Genomic DNA, 12,216 nt, shown 5'->3' with positions numbered 1-12,216 from the left:
CCAACCCGCGGGTCCCGCATTTATGAAATAATTTGACCCGCTCCATCCCGCCCGCGCTACTGCATCTATTTTCACAACCCGACCCACCCCGTCCCCGGCGCTATTCACATACCTGTCTTGTGGCTCTCATGCTTGTATAGCTTATCACAGGAATTGCACTTCACGTAACCAATGCTGCTGTGGTCTGCTGCACTAACTACTTCACAGAAATTGTCCCAAACATGAGGTTTAGCAGCTTGGCCTTTTTTTCTTTTAACTCTGTACTCTCCTGACCGTAATCTTTCCCTCACTTCTTCTTCCATCCTCACCGCTTCATTGATTCTGGTTTGTTGTGGCCGCTGCTTGGCGCTTTTGTGACGTCAGGTCGCAGGTTACGTTACGTAACATGGATTTACCTAACCTACAACAGTGTTGTTAACAAGTAGGCTATATCCGACATATTTAATCTTTAATGACCCGCCCCACCCGCCCCGCCAATAAAGTGAACATTTCTTGACCCGACCCGCCGGTAACCCAGAAGACCCGTGGGTTACGGGTCAGCCCGCGCATCACCAGTACCTGTTGCTTATGCGAACTTCGTTTCCCTGTATATTTGGGGCTGTATGAAGCGCAGAACACACAGTTTATTGTATTATTTGTCTGGTTGTATGTGAGCCGTGTAAATCCATTAAGCTATTCCTGTCTAAAGTGTACATTGGGCTTTTTCTGTATAGTTTCTTTGAGTCTATATCCGAGTTTTCCTTGGCAACTTTTCACTGTGCAGGGCCTGGCTCTGACACACAGCTGAAGAACGCGTATATAGTTAGTTTCGCCGTCCTTGTGACATTGGACGTGAGCACAGCTAGAAACACTGATGAGCGAAGATAACGTGATACTCACAGTTAACTTATCACTCACTCCCGGACCCTCTCCCTCTTACACATACATTGGCCCACACTGGCAGACTTGCTCCCTTGTTTTTCAACATGAACAAAAAACCCCTGCAAATCTGCAGTTTGCACAGAAGCGAGTAGTTGTAAAAAATACTCTGACTCCAAACATGGTCGCAAAGTTGGACATATGTAATGGCACAATAGCACAGTGTCATGTTTTTTTTTTTAACATAAATATTAATCCTTTTGCCTTCCAACACCAAATCAGAATCGGAATTAGAATCAGCTTTATTTGCCAACTACGTGTGTACATACCAGGAATTTGACTCCAATAGAATTGCTCTTATTATATCATTACTTTGCTCTTATGAGAACCCAATGATCCTCTCACAGCTCATCAGAGCAAAATAATGCTAAATTAATAAATCAGCAAAAAAAAACAAAAAACAAACAAACATGGACACAAAGTAGGTTTACAACTAATTAAAATAAACAAAGAAGCAGATAAAATATGAATAAGTAAATAAGAAAATAATAATGATAATAATGATTAAAAGTCAGCAGGTAATGTTCAAGATCAACATGCCACCCTAACCTTGTCTGCATCCAACAAGATCACAATGCAACATGTATGTACCAACACTGTTACATCTCCACACATAGTTGTATCTATACAATAAATGCACCAATATGCATGTCACTGTGTGCACTTACAACGTACCCCAAACGACCAACATTAATCTTTCTGCGGTCATACTTCCCATGCTCTAGTCTAATGAAATAGATTGCATTGTTTCATAGTGGGAGATAAGAGGCTGCCAGTGTTTGTAGAAAATTTGATCTTTTTCAGTTTCAGAAATGCAGCCAGGACATATTTGAGGGGGGGGGGCGACAATTTTTCCCAAAGACGAGGATTCGAGAGGGTGCTATGAACGAAGCAAAAGAGATTACAGCCCTTTGTTTATGAGTCATTTAAACACAATCTGTGGATTATTTTACTGAAATTTCGATTTTTTAATTTAAAAAAAAAAGACAAAAAATTATGAAAATGTCCACTTTATCTGAGCTGTTGGTTTAAAATTTATATTATGTTGTTCGATGAAAAGTCATAAGATAAAAAGGACAGGGCAGGACAGCCAGCTGTTTTGTTCTTGTCACAAGACCACACAAATGCAGGTCTACTTTGTGCAAAATGTCTCTGCTAATGAGTTTGCACAAAAAATAAAACCACTTTAATGCAAAACAAGTGGTTGTATTGCATACACGTCCCTATATTGTTTACTTAACCACTGAATTTAAGAGAAGCCAAAGTTGGGTTACGATGTGAAATTCCACACATTCTAACCAAAGGCGGGCCTGTGTTTTTTTTTGTGGTGCTAAAACCATAGAAATGGTTTCTTCTGTTGGTCAGTGTGGGCGTCTTTGCTTTCCCTTCCTTCTCCACCACCTGCCCCTCTAAGCCAATGGCTTACCTCTATCTGTGCATCACTGTGTGAGGTCCAAGCAGCACATATAGTAGACTGATCTTTGACCACAGCAGTGACATAATACATGTGGAATTCAGACAAGACAGCTGGATCGGAGATGGCACAAGGACGTCTGTGTGCTTGTGATTCTCTTTTCTGTCTGTATCCTTTTTGTTTGGTGTGCTCATGTCAGCTCGTCTTCCCCATGACCCTGATGTTGTGTCCTGTCCACAGTCAGTGAATAGTGTGTCTCTATTAGTGGAACAGAGCAGCTACAGAAGTCTGCAGCAAAACATTTCTGTTTGTCAGATATGCAGCTATAACACAAAGCAGCACCGGTTACGTAACAGCCCCGACCGGAGGAGGGAGTCTCTACTTCTGTTGCACACTCTGGCATCATTTCTGATTTTCTTTCTACTCGGTCTGCTTTTGTTCATCATGTTATTGTTTTCTATTATCGTACTACGTCTGCTATCATTTATGTGATAACGAGGAGCGTGCTGATGGGAATCATTCCCTCTGCCTGGGAGTTTCCCTGGCTGGTCAGCTCCGGCCATGGAGATTTCATGTTTTTGTCGGAGGAGCAGGAATTGTACCCGAATACCGTTCTGACCTGTGGTTAAGTGGAAACAAGGGAGGGACTTGGTGGAGAGTAAACAGAGTGATAGGAGTGTGCAGAGAGGGTTAGGGGGAGAGTCAGAGATGAAAAACAGTGGTCTGGTGGTGATTTTAAGTTGGCAGAGGAAGGAAGGTTAGATAGAGTCTGTCATCGCTCTTTATCTGCTTGTGAGAAAGAGGTTTTACAGCGCAGCAGTGAGGCCTCTCTTCTCTGCAGAGGTGAAACTAGAGCCTCTGACAATAGATTTATGATTCTTGCATTCTCTTGCACGTCGGGTTGAATGGTAAAGGCAGAAGGAGCATTACTGCCATGAAAAGCCTGATCCTGCACAGACTTGTAGTTATCTAAAGGGGAAGAGGGCAAGCACCTGCTGTTTGTGCATATGCAGTATTCACATGCCTGCATGTAAACACACACTCACAGTTCCAAGGCCTTTTCTTTTTTACCTGAACCTCTTTTGGTATGTGCCTCACATTCCACAGATAACCATTAAGTGCCTCTTAAACACATGTGGTTGCCCGTTTGCGCCTGTGCTCGATATATGGAATATTTGCACACTCATAGCTTGGATAAAGTATTTCAGCTGTTTGCACGAGAAGGCGACCTGTGTGTGTTTTGCATGTGCGCATGAATCGGTCAGCATGTGCGTCCAGCTGTCAAAATCAACGATGAACAGATGCCGTTCCCACAGAGCAGCTCGGATGTTAGAAGAACTTTCACATTCAGTACAGATAAGTAACCGGGCCCTTGATCATAGCACTTCTCCTCTAGTGCCACCAGCAGGCTCACATTCATGGTTGAAACGTGAGTAAAATGTCTCAACAACTACTGGATGGATTGCTATGAAATCTGGTTCATGCATTCATGTCACCCTCAGGGTGAACTGCAATAACTTTAGTGATCACTTTAGCATCATCTGATAAAAAAAAATTCCAGCACTTTGGTGGACTTTCCCATCAGCCTCAGCTCTACTTAAGCATTACTACTGTACATATGATACTAAAATGCTAAACTAAGCCTAGAATCATTAGGGCTGTTGTCAGCCAAAGAAAATCTTTTTTGACTGAAATTCTACGTACTCTTCAAAAAAATGATTGATCAACAGGGCAAAAATAAATCTGCACGTTATCTCTACATTAACCCAATGGCTGCCCAGACTAAGAATTTTCCTAATCCACCAATAGTCATCATTTAGGGCCATTAGTCGACTAGTTGCCTGCATGTTTACGATGTTAATTTAATTATTAAGTAAATGTATTTTGGGCGGGGAAACACAATGATTTGAGTTGAAGGTGTGAGAAAGAATAGTATCAGTAACGTTGTTAACACTGTGCTACATTACAGAGAAATACAAAACCGTACTAATGACCCTTCATTAATATAGGCCTATATTTTATCTACAAGTGCACGTCACACACTGAGCGAGCCGCCTGTTAATGACGCTGTCAGCAAAGCAGTAATGATTGTGCTAAGTGGCTAATGGGCATGTAGCTACTAACATGTTTCAGATGATACATCATGTTTGTAGTCGACCAATGAAGATGAGTTTACATATCACCTTGGGTTCGTCCTTCACCTTCTCAAAATGATCCCACACTTTGGATTTCCTGCCCGACATGTTATTAACCAGCCTGTGGAATAACCGCAGGTACCAGCCCTGGAAATTAACCTGACTCCTGTCTGACTGCTGAGCGTGGCCACTTCCTGTGTCTGTCTGACACTTCTGGTTGACTACTGACAAAAAACACAAAGACCAGCTGTCACATCTTAAATGTTCAAGTGCTGAACAACAACAACGGAGGAGAGGATTAATAAAAAAGTTAATACTGTCGCCACATACACTAGCGGGTCTGTCCTCTCTCTCTGCATATTTCAGTCTGTCTTTAATCCAGAACAACGGCCAGAGGAAGTGTTCTGCCTTGACCGATATTTTTTTTACTTCTGCAGAAATTCCGCATCGTATCAGTGAGATGCAACCAAAACGTCTCAGCTGAAAAAATGCTGCGCCCTCGAAGCACTTTAGCGCCCCTAGCTGGCTGTTTTTGGAAGACCACCTGGCGTTTTCGAAAAACGAAAACACTTTGGGCATTATGGAAGTGACACCAGCGATTGTCTGACTGACAAATATCGAATAAGTTAAAATGTCAAAGGAATATTTCCTGCCAAAACATGAGTTGAGTTAACCTCCAAAGTCAGTGTTAGAGCGGGACAGATAGCAATGAACACCAAATATGATTATGAAATACTAAACACACAAACTGAATGACATCACTTTACTAGCGAGTGATTATTTCCCACTTTGGAAGACACGAGGAAATTAGGAATTATTAAAAACTGCAGTTAATTATTGAACATATTAAAAGGTACCAAAGAGTGACTGTATTGTTGACTCCAAAGGCCACACCTTGTTAGTCGTAATATTGCATTGTGGGTGCAATGTGATGGCCTCTACATTAATGATTTTATCAGAGTAATGATTATAAAGTTTTATGGTGATTCCACACACTCCAGTTACTTATGGAAGGATGACGTGACCCCGTGTTTTACAGCTTATGCGTCCTGAAAGGGATCAAAACAGCCTGTGTACAATGGGAACACTATAATGAGGTCTGACTCATGGGACTTGCCTGTTCGAGGTTTGTTTGAGGCCCTTGTGAAGAGCATTCACACACAAATACTCTTCTCAGTCTGACTGTCTGTGCATGTTGTACCCATCTGCATGATTCAGGGCAACAGAGCTGAGTCACAGGGGGGCCTCAGAAACCCCCTCTGGTTCATTTCCTGAACCCCCCTTTATCTCTCCCTCTCTCTGTCTTTCTAAATCCTCGCCCTCCCTCAGCAGTAGATGAGAACAGGTAAGATGAGAGATAGAGTTTCATGGAATCTGACCTGTGCAACTCCACCTACTGTTTTTTTTCCCATTAAACACACAGGAGAGAGGGAAAGCAAAAGCAAGCCTGTTCCCTCCTGGGAATCAGCCTTGTGCTTCTGCTCAGTTCTCTGTGACTGAAAACACACTGCTGTTCTCTCATTGATAAGAGACGGTGAGGAGGGAGGGAAGGTAGAACTTGCTGGGCGACTATGGGACTCCCTAAACACCGGGGGAGGCGCCGACTGGGTGATATACCTGTGTCACACAGTGTTGTGTGCCTGATGTGCGTTCTTGTCGGCTTGCGTTGGGTCGGCTTGACACTTTTTGGATAAGCTGGCCAAACTGTAACCAAAAAACTTGTGCATCAATCTAATGTTTTCCTTAAAGGAACACTTCACCCACTAATTGTAAATCAGTTAGTTATGCTGTGCTACCTTGAATTCGTGAAGAACCTTGTCTTGTATGCTTTCATTGAACCTTCTGCAGTAAGTCTCATTTATCCAGTCGTATGATAAGCACTTCCCAAACATGCATTTTCACTAAAAACATCAGTATTGGAGCACTGATAAGTTTCACTTTCACTCAGTTTTTAATTGTAAAGTTTTAGCAAAAATGAAAGTTTTTGGGAAGTTCTGAGCATAAGTGAGACTTGGATTATACTGCACGAGTTGTGTGAGAGTGTTTTGATATAGACCTGCTGTTATACGTGGTCCCCAATCAATCAACAAATCCATATGTTTCCATTTCCTGTAAAGACATGCGAGAGAAAGGAAGTTTTCTTAATGGATTAAAGGTAACACAGCATGACTAACTGACACACAAATGGTTGCTTTGTGGGTAGAGTGTAGGGATGTTCCTGGCGACTAATTCCTCTGTCGACTAAGTGAAAATTTTAATCGTCGACTAGTATAAAAAAAGGGAAAACACTCAGTCAAAATCTAGCATACAACATATTCCATTAACTTCTGAAGCCTTTACCTTCAACAAAGTCAAGTGGAAGCATATCTTGTGAGGTCATTGTCGTGATGAGCTGCGTTATCCTTGTAGACCGGGCGGGATCACAGTATCTCCGGGTGAACAATGTCAAATTGATGTGCCTCTGTGTTAAGACGACTAATCGCACGCATCCCTAGTAGAATGTTCCTTTAAACCCGAGATTAACCCTACAGAAGACCTCACGCCTAACTGTAACTTCACACAGAGATTCATTTTTGTTTTTTGTGATTGTGAATTTACTAATATACTCTTGAGATTGCACTGCTGGCTGCAACTAGACTTCCCTGCAGTCCAACTTCACATTTTCATCAAACCAAAATAATTCAGCATTTTTGCTTGGCATTCGTACAAAAGTGTACGCAGGTTATCATATAAAGTATGAACTTGCACTCAGAGCAAAGAGTGCACTGCTACATCCTGCAAAACCACACCCATCTGCATGATATCATCCTGCTTATGTCTAATGACTGTGTATTTCTCAAAAACAGCTGGACCATAGCATGTGCCACATCTGTATTACACAATCAAAAAAATAAACTCCATCAACCGCAATTTAGGACGTGAACAATTCTCATAAGGCTGTCAAGCTTAAGGAGTTGTTAAGTCAATAAAAGTCTCCATCTAGTGCCAGAACAGTTTAATAATGTTCTATTATGTGTGCTTTCAGGAATGAGCGTGCCAGATGGATCAGCGCTCTGGGCCAGAATGTCAGCAACAACAAGAATCAGGACAGAACCAGTAAGTTTGCTGCCTACACCTAAAAGGCTCCGTGTGTGCTCCTTTGAGCCTGTAGCACCACCTTGTGGCCATTTGATGAACAGATTTTCTCAGTCTCATTTCAAAAACACTTTGTAAATTCAGATATATTCAGATAAGGCCGGTGTTAATTATCTGAAGTGATTTATGGATGTGTGTTTGTGTTGTTTCAGATGTGATGCAGGTGGAGGTGATCAGAACTTACACAGCCAAGCAGCCAGATGAGTTGTCCCTGCAGGTGGCTGATGTTGTGTTGGTCTCACAGACTGTAGAGGATGGTAGGTTGGCTTTATCTCTCACGTTTACCGCTCGGTCTTGTTCTGTAGCCTTTACTGTAGCTTCTCTCACCCTCTTTAGTATTCCTCTCATTTCTCCACCTTCCTGTTTCAGCGCCGTCCTTTCATCATGCACTTTTCTACCCTCTCCACAACACCTATCTGTCTCACATAATGGACCTTACACCTGTTTGAAGATGTGGTTTTAAAACCACACAAACACACAGAGGCCAAAGGTCACTTCCCTTCCGGGAACCATGGCAACAGACTTTCATGTTAAAGAACAGACAGCATTGAGCATCAAAAGGAGAGAGACAGTAATGGCACAAGGTAACAAAACACCTGCTTCAGTTTTCATGCATCCTTCAATTTCTCCTTTTCAGGCTGGTATGAAGGCGAGCGACTGCGCGACGGAGAAAGGGGCTGGTTCCTCGCCGAGTGCGCCGAACCAATCACATGCCAGGCCACCATCGAGCGCAACATGCAGAGGATGGACCGCCTGCAGGGGTTGGAGACTAATGTGTGAGCAGGATGAGCCAAGTGCTTAAACCACAGAGGGCTTTTCTCACCCTTTGACTCACGAGTGACCTGCCATTTAAGAAGTGAACCCAAACAAATGGGTTCAGTAACAGCATCAGTGAGCTGCCTTCAGGGACTCCGTGGACCAGGCTGCCTGACTCCTGACAGTGGGTTAAAGATGAAGCCATAATCCTTGCTCAAAGTCCACTAAATATCAGGCACTGTGAGATTCAAAGCAAAGACTTTTCAGGACAAACACGGCAGAACTGTTTTTTTTTTATCCCTTAATTACTAATCGCTCCCTGTGTGGGTGGGATGGCTTGACAGTGGGATCTGTCACATTCATTAATTCCCCGGTCGGTTAGAAAACTTCACACCCACTGCCGGAGTCACTGCTTTCAACACCCCGCTCTGCAGAGCGACTGATGGTGTGAAATTTGTAAAATTTTTTTTTTTTTTTCAAGCATATTTTTTGAGTGCAAGTGATGTGCAATGGAATAATTGACACTACGGTATCGCTATAGGAGGTAAAATAGACCAAATAGTGTGAAAATGACAGCAGCCTGATTCGTGCTCTGTTAACACAGATCAGGCCGTGTGATGATGAGGAGCTGTGCCAGTAACAATGTAACTATGAAGATGTTGATAATAAGGCAAGACGGTGGGATTGGCAGCTTCTTTACAGCGTGTGGGTTAGTGCAGAAACTCTTCTGAGTGTTTCAGTAGCATCTGAAGGCAAGTGAAACCATTACAATGACACTTAGAAGAAAACAAAACGGAGTGTGCGTTAAGCTGCAGAGGACAAACATGAATGCTACGTGTCTGAAACACGGCACACGTGTTCATAGTCATAATTATTTGGATGATGAGGATTACACTACTCTGGGAGGTGTAATCTCGTGTCATCCACGGGTTAAGCAGCAGGGCCAACAGTCTGTTCTCCACCTGGCTGTTTGTCACCTGTTAATATCACCACCATGAATCAGACTCTACATTTGTGTCACACATGCCATTTTTCTCTCCATCCACTCAATGATTTGGACAGCCTGAAATATCACAGGGGTGTGTGTGTATATATATATATATATATATATATATATATATATGTATATATAAAATATCCCCCATAGGATTTATATCTGTGATGTTACAGAGGCAAGCAGAAATTAATTTGTGTGTGCTGATGGTAGGACGGGGGGGGGAGAGAAGAGCCGGCCCTGCTTTTAATGTGATTGTCCAGTGTGAGTCATCTTTTTAGTGTTGCCATGCCCAGCTAAAGGAAATGAATGGCTTGGTCAGAGTGTGGTGATAACACCATCTGTCAAGCCCACTGCTCTGGCTCCAGCCCAAATGACAACCACAACTGTTGAGCTACATGAAGCGAGGTATGACGGCAGCGGGCGGAAAGGACGCGACAACGTATCCAGACAAAGCTTTGCACTCAGGGAAAAAATTAGCTATGTGATGTCACACATCTAAGCATGAATTGATCTTTATTTCAATCACTTCCTGTACTTGTAACTATTGTAAATCATCTGTGTACATGTAAATATGTAAAACAGCCTGAATTATAACTTGTATGTTTTTCCAAAATACAGATTTATATTGCCGAAACTTGTTTAGTCGACCTTTATGTATTTCACTCCACCATAAATAAAAGCTCAATTGCAGGGGCTTGTCATCTACTCTCAATGATCAATATGACACCTCTTTTCCCCCGAGGACCACCGCTAGATAGACCCAAGAAAATTACTCCACTTTTATTCCTCCGGTAGCACTTGGAACAATAAATTAGCTGTGTGCTCTGTGGACGTTCAGTGCAGATTAATCAGAAATGTGCGTAAATCCTTCGTTCAGCAGCACTTTTTCAGATATTTATGAGATACCGGCTGCTAAATCAGGGGTTTGCAACTGTGTGCCGCTGAAGGTTAACAGCTATGCAGGTGTTCATTGCAACCAAATATCACCCAGGTGATTTTAGAGATTGCTCCCTTAAAGCTCCGAACAAATGGTGCTCTCCAATCATAGAGCAGATTATGGCTCTCCATCACGAAGCCAGCAATATTTGGGAGTAATGGTTTTCACTTTGTTTTTCCTTAAATTTCAGCAGGGTAAAGCAGATTAAGATAAGCCAGGTGTGTTTTTGTTTTCAGCATACTTTCTTTATTGTGCAGTCCATTTAGTGACATTGCTTAAGAACAAGAGCAAGAACGTACAAACTGAACACTGAAAAAAACACAACAGCTACTAGGTGTGTTTGAACATGGATTGGTCCTTGCAAAATAATGACAGAGCAGGCAAAAAGATGAATAATGGGAGTCTAGTGCATAACATGTTCCAGTACTTGTGTCCTGGGTTTGGCCTTTAGGAGCACCAACCAGCTGGTTATCATAAATATACCAACTGACCTCTGTATCCCAGAATGCAGTATGTTATTCCCGCGGCTCCTTTCTGAAAAACCTGGCCACTTCTAATCATCGTCGTCGTCGTCATCGTCGTTGAAGTGAATGTGTTGTCCTCTCGGGGCAGACGCCCACGTCCTGCCGCAGCCCCGAGTGTTGCCTGTAGGCTTCTCCTGGGTGGTGATGAGGTCAATGATGGCTGTTATGACAGCACAGTCTTTGGACTGGCGGTTTTGCCAGTCCACAGGAGCAGGGTTACAGATTTTCTCCTCCAGCAGAGAATCCAGCTCTTTCTTTAAACTCTGCAGAAAAGACAGGAATGAGAGGTCAGTGAAAGCAGTCTCATCATGAGCTTCGCTGTGTGTGTCCTCCAGCTTGTACAGGGTGTTTACAGGTATCAGACTCCTGAATTTAGACCGGTTTAAGATCATTTTAAACAAATTTAAGACTGATTTCTCAACAATCATCTGTTTCTTATTCAAGAATTGCAGGTAAGTATAAACGTAAGTAATGCATATATATATAGTCCTGTGCAGTGGAAGGTTTTATGTAGGAGTACGGTTATTAGAGTGAATTAGGTTAATCGACATTTTGCCAACAGCTAACTGTAAATATAACATTAAATGACAGCATTAGGTTCAGTGGTAGTTTCAAAGGTTTGTAACATCAGACTGGCACTGGCTTCCTGTTACATTTAGAATTGATTTTAAAGCTCCTTGTATACAAAGCACTACATGGGCTGGGACTGAGCTACATTACTAACTCCCTTGTTAACCATTTGCCTCCAAGAACACTGCGATCACCTGCTGCTGGTTTATTGGAGGTTCCCAGCAACAGCCGGAAGAAGATCAGGGATGCAGCCTTTGTCAATTACGCCCCAAAGCTATGGAACACACTACCCATTAATATCAGGGAAGCTAGATCAATAAATATTTTAAAAAGAGCTAAAACGTGACTGTTCCCTTTAGCCTTTAACTAGCTCTGACTTCTTGATACAGGTCTGAAACTCTTTCTTTTTATGCTTTTACTTTCTACCTATGCTTCACACTGCTGCAACTCTTAAATTTTACTTTATCTTATGATTTAAAGTTTTATAATTCTATGATTTTCTGAACAAGTTCTGTTTTATGTTCACTCTATTTTCATGTGAAACACTCTGTGCCCTTATTGAAAAGCACTTGGTGCTGCATTTCCTGTATGAAAGGTGCTATATAAATAAAGTGAATTATTATTATTATTAGCATTAGCATTATTATTAGGCAGCATGGTGGTACTGTGGTTAGCATTGTTGCCTCACAGCAAGAGGGTTCCTGGCTGGAACCCCAGGGTGGGAGAGCCCTTCTGTGCAAAGTTTGCATGTTCTCCCCGTTTCGACGTGGGTTTTCTCCATGTACCCCCCCTTTCCTCCCACAGTCCAAAGACATGCAGGTGTGAATGTG

General features: G+C 42.4%; 2 protein-coding genes across 2 annotated transcripts in view; one reads left to right on the top strand and one right to left on the bottom strand.

Annotated features, from left to right (window-relative positions):
- LOC117259399 (rho guanine nucleotide exchange factor 26-like) overlaps positions 1 to 8,820 on the top strand; it is a 36,204-nt gene extending 27,384 nt beyond the window's left edge. Inside the window, exons 13-15 of the mRNA XM_033630715.2 lie at positions 7,493 to 7,563; positions 7,755 to 7,859; positions 8,240 to 8,820. Of these exons, the coding sequence (XP_033486606.2) occupies positions 7,493 to 7,563; positions 7,755 to 7,859; positions 8,240 to 8,382 (319 nt within the window). The 3' untranslated portion in view covers positions 8,383 to 8,820. The remainder of the gene's footprint in view (positions 1 to 7,492; positions 7,564 to 7,754; positions 7,860 to 8,239) is intronic.
- A 1,693-nt stretch (positions 8,821 to 10,513) lies between these two features.
- Positions 10,514 to 12,216, bottom strand: part of dhx36 (DEAH (Asp-Glu-Ala-His) box polypeptide 36) — a 35,651-nt gene continuing 33,948 nt past the window's right edge. The window contains exon 26 of the mRNA XM_033630713.2: positions 10,514 to 11,079. Within this exon, the coding sequence (XP_033486604.1) occupies positions 10,846 to 11,079 (234 nt within the window). The 3' untranslated portion in view covers positions 10,514 to 10,845. The remainder of the gene's footprint in view (positions 11,080 to 12,216) is intronic.

Source organism: Epinephelus lanceolatus, chromosome 4 (genome assembly GCF_041903045.1).
Source record: "Epinephelus lanceolatus isolate andai-2023 chromosome 4, ASM4190304v1, whole genome shotgun sequence".
In the NCBI taxonomy this organism is placed as follows: Eukaryota; Metazoa; Chordata; class Actinopteri; order Perciformes; family Serranidae; genus Epinephelus; species Epinephelus lanceolatus.
Note: the sequence above shows the minus strand (reverse complement) of the source record. Positions and strands in the feature narration are given on the sequence as shown.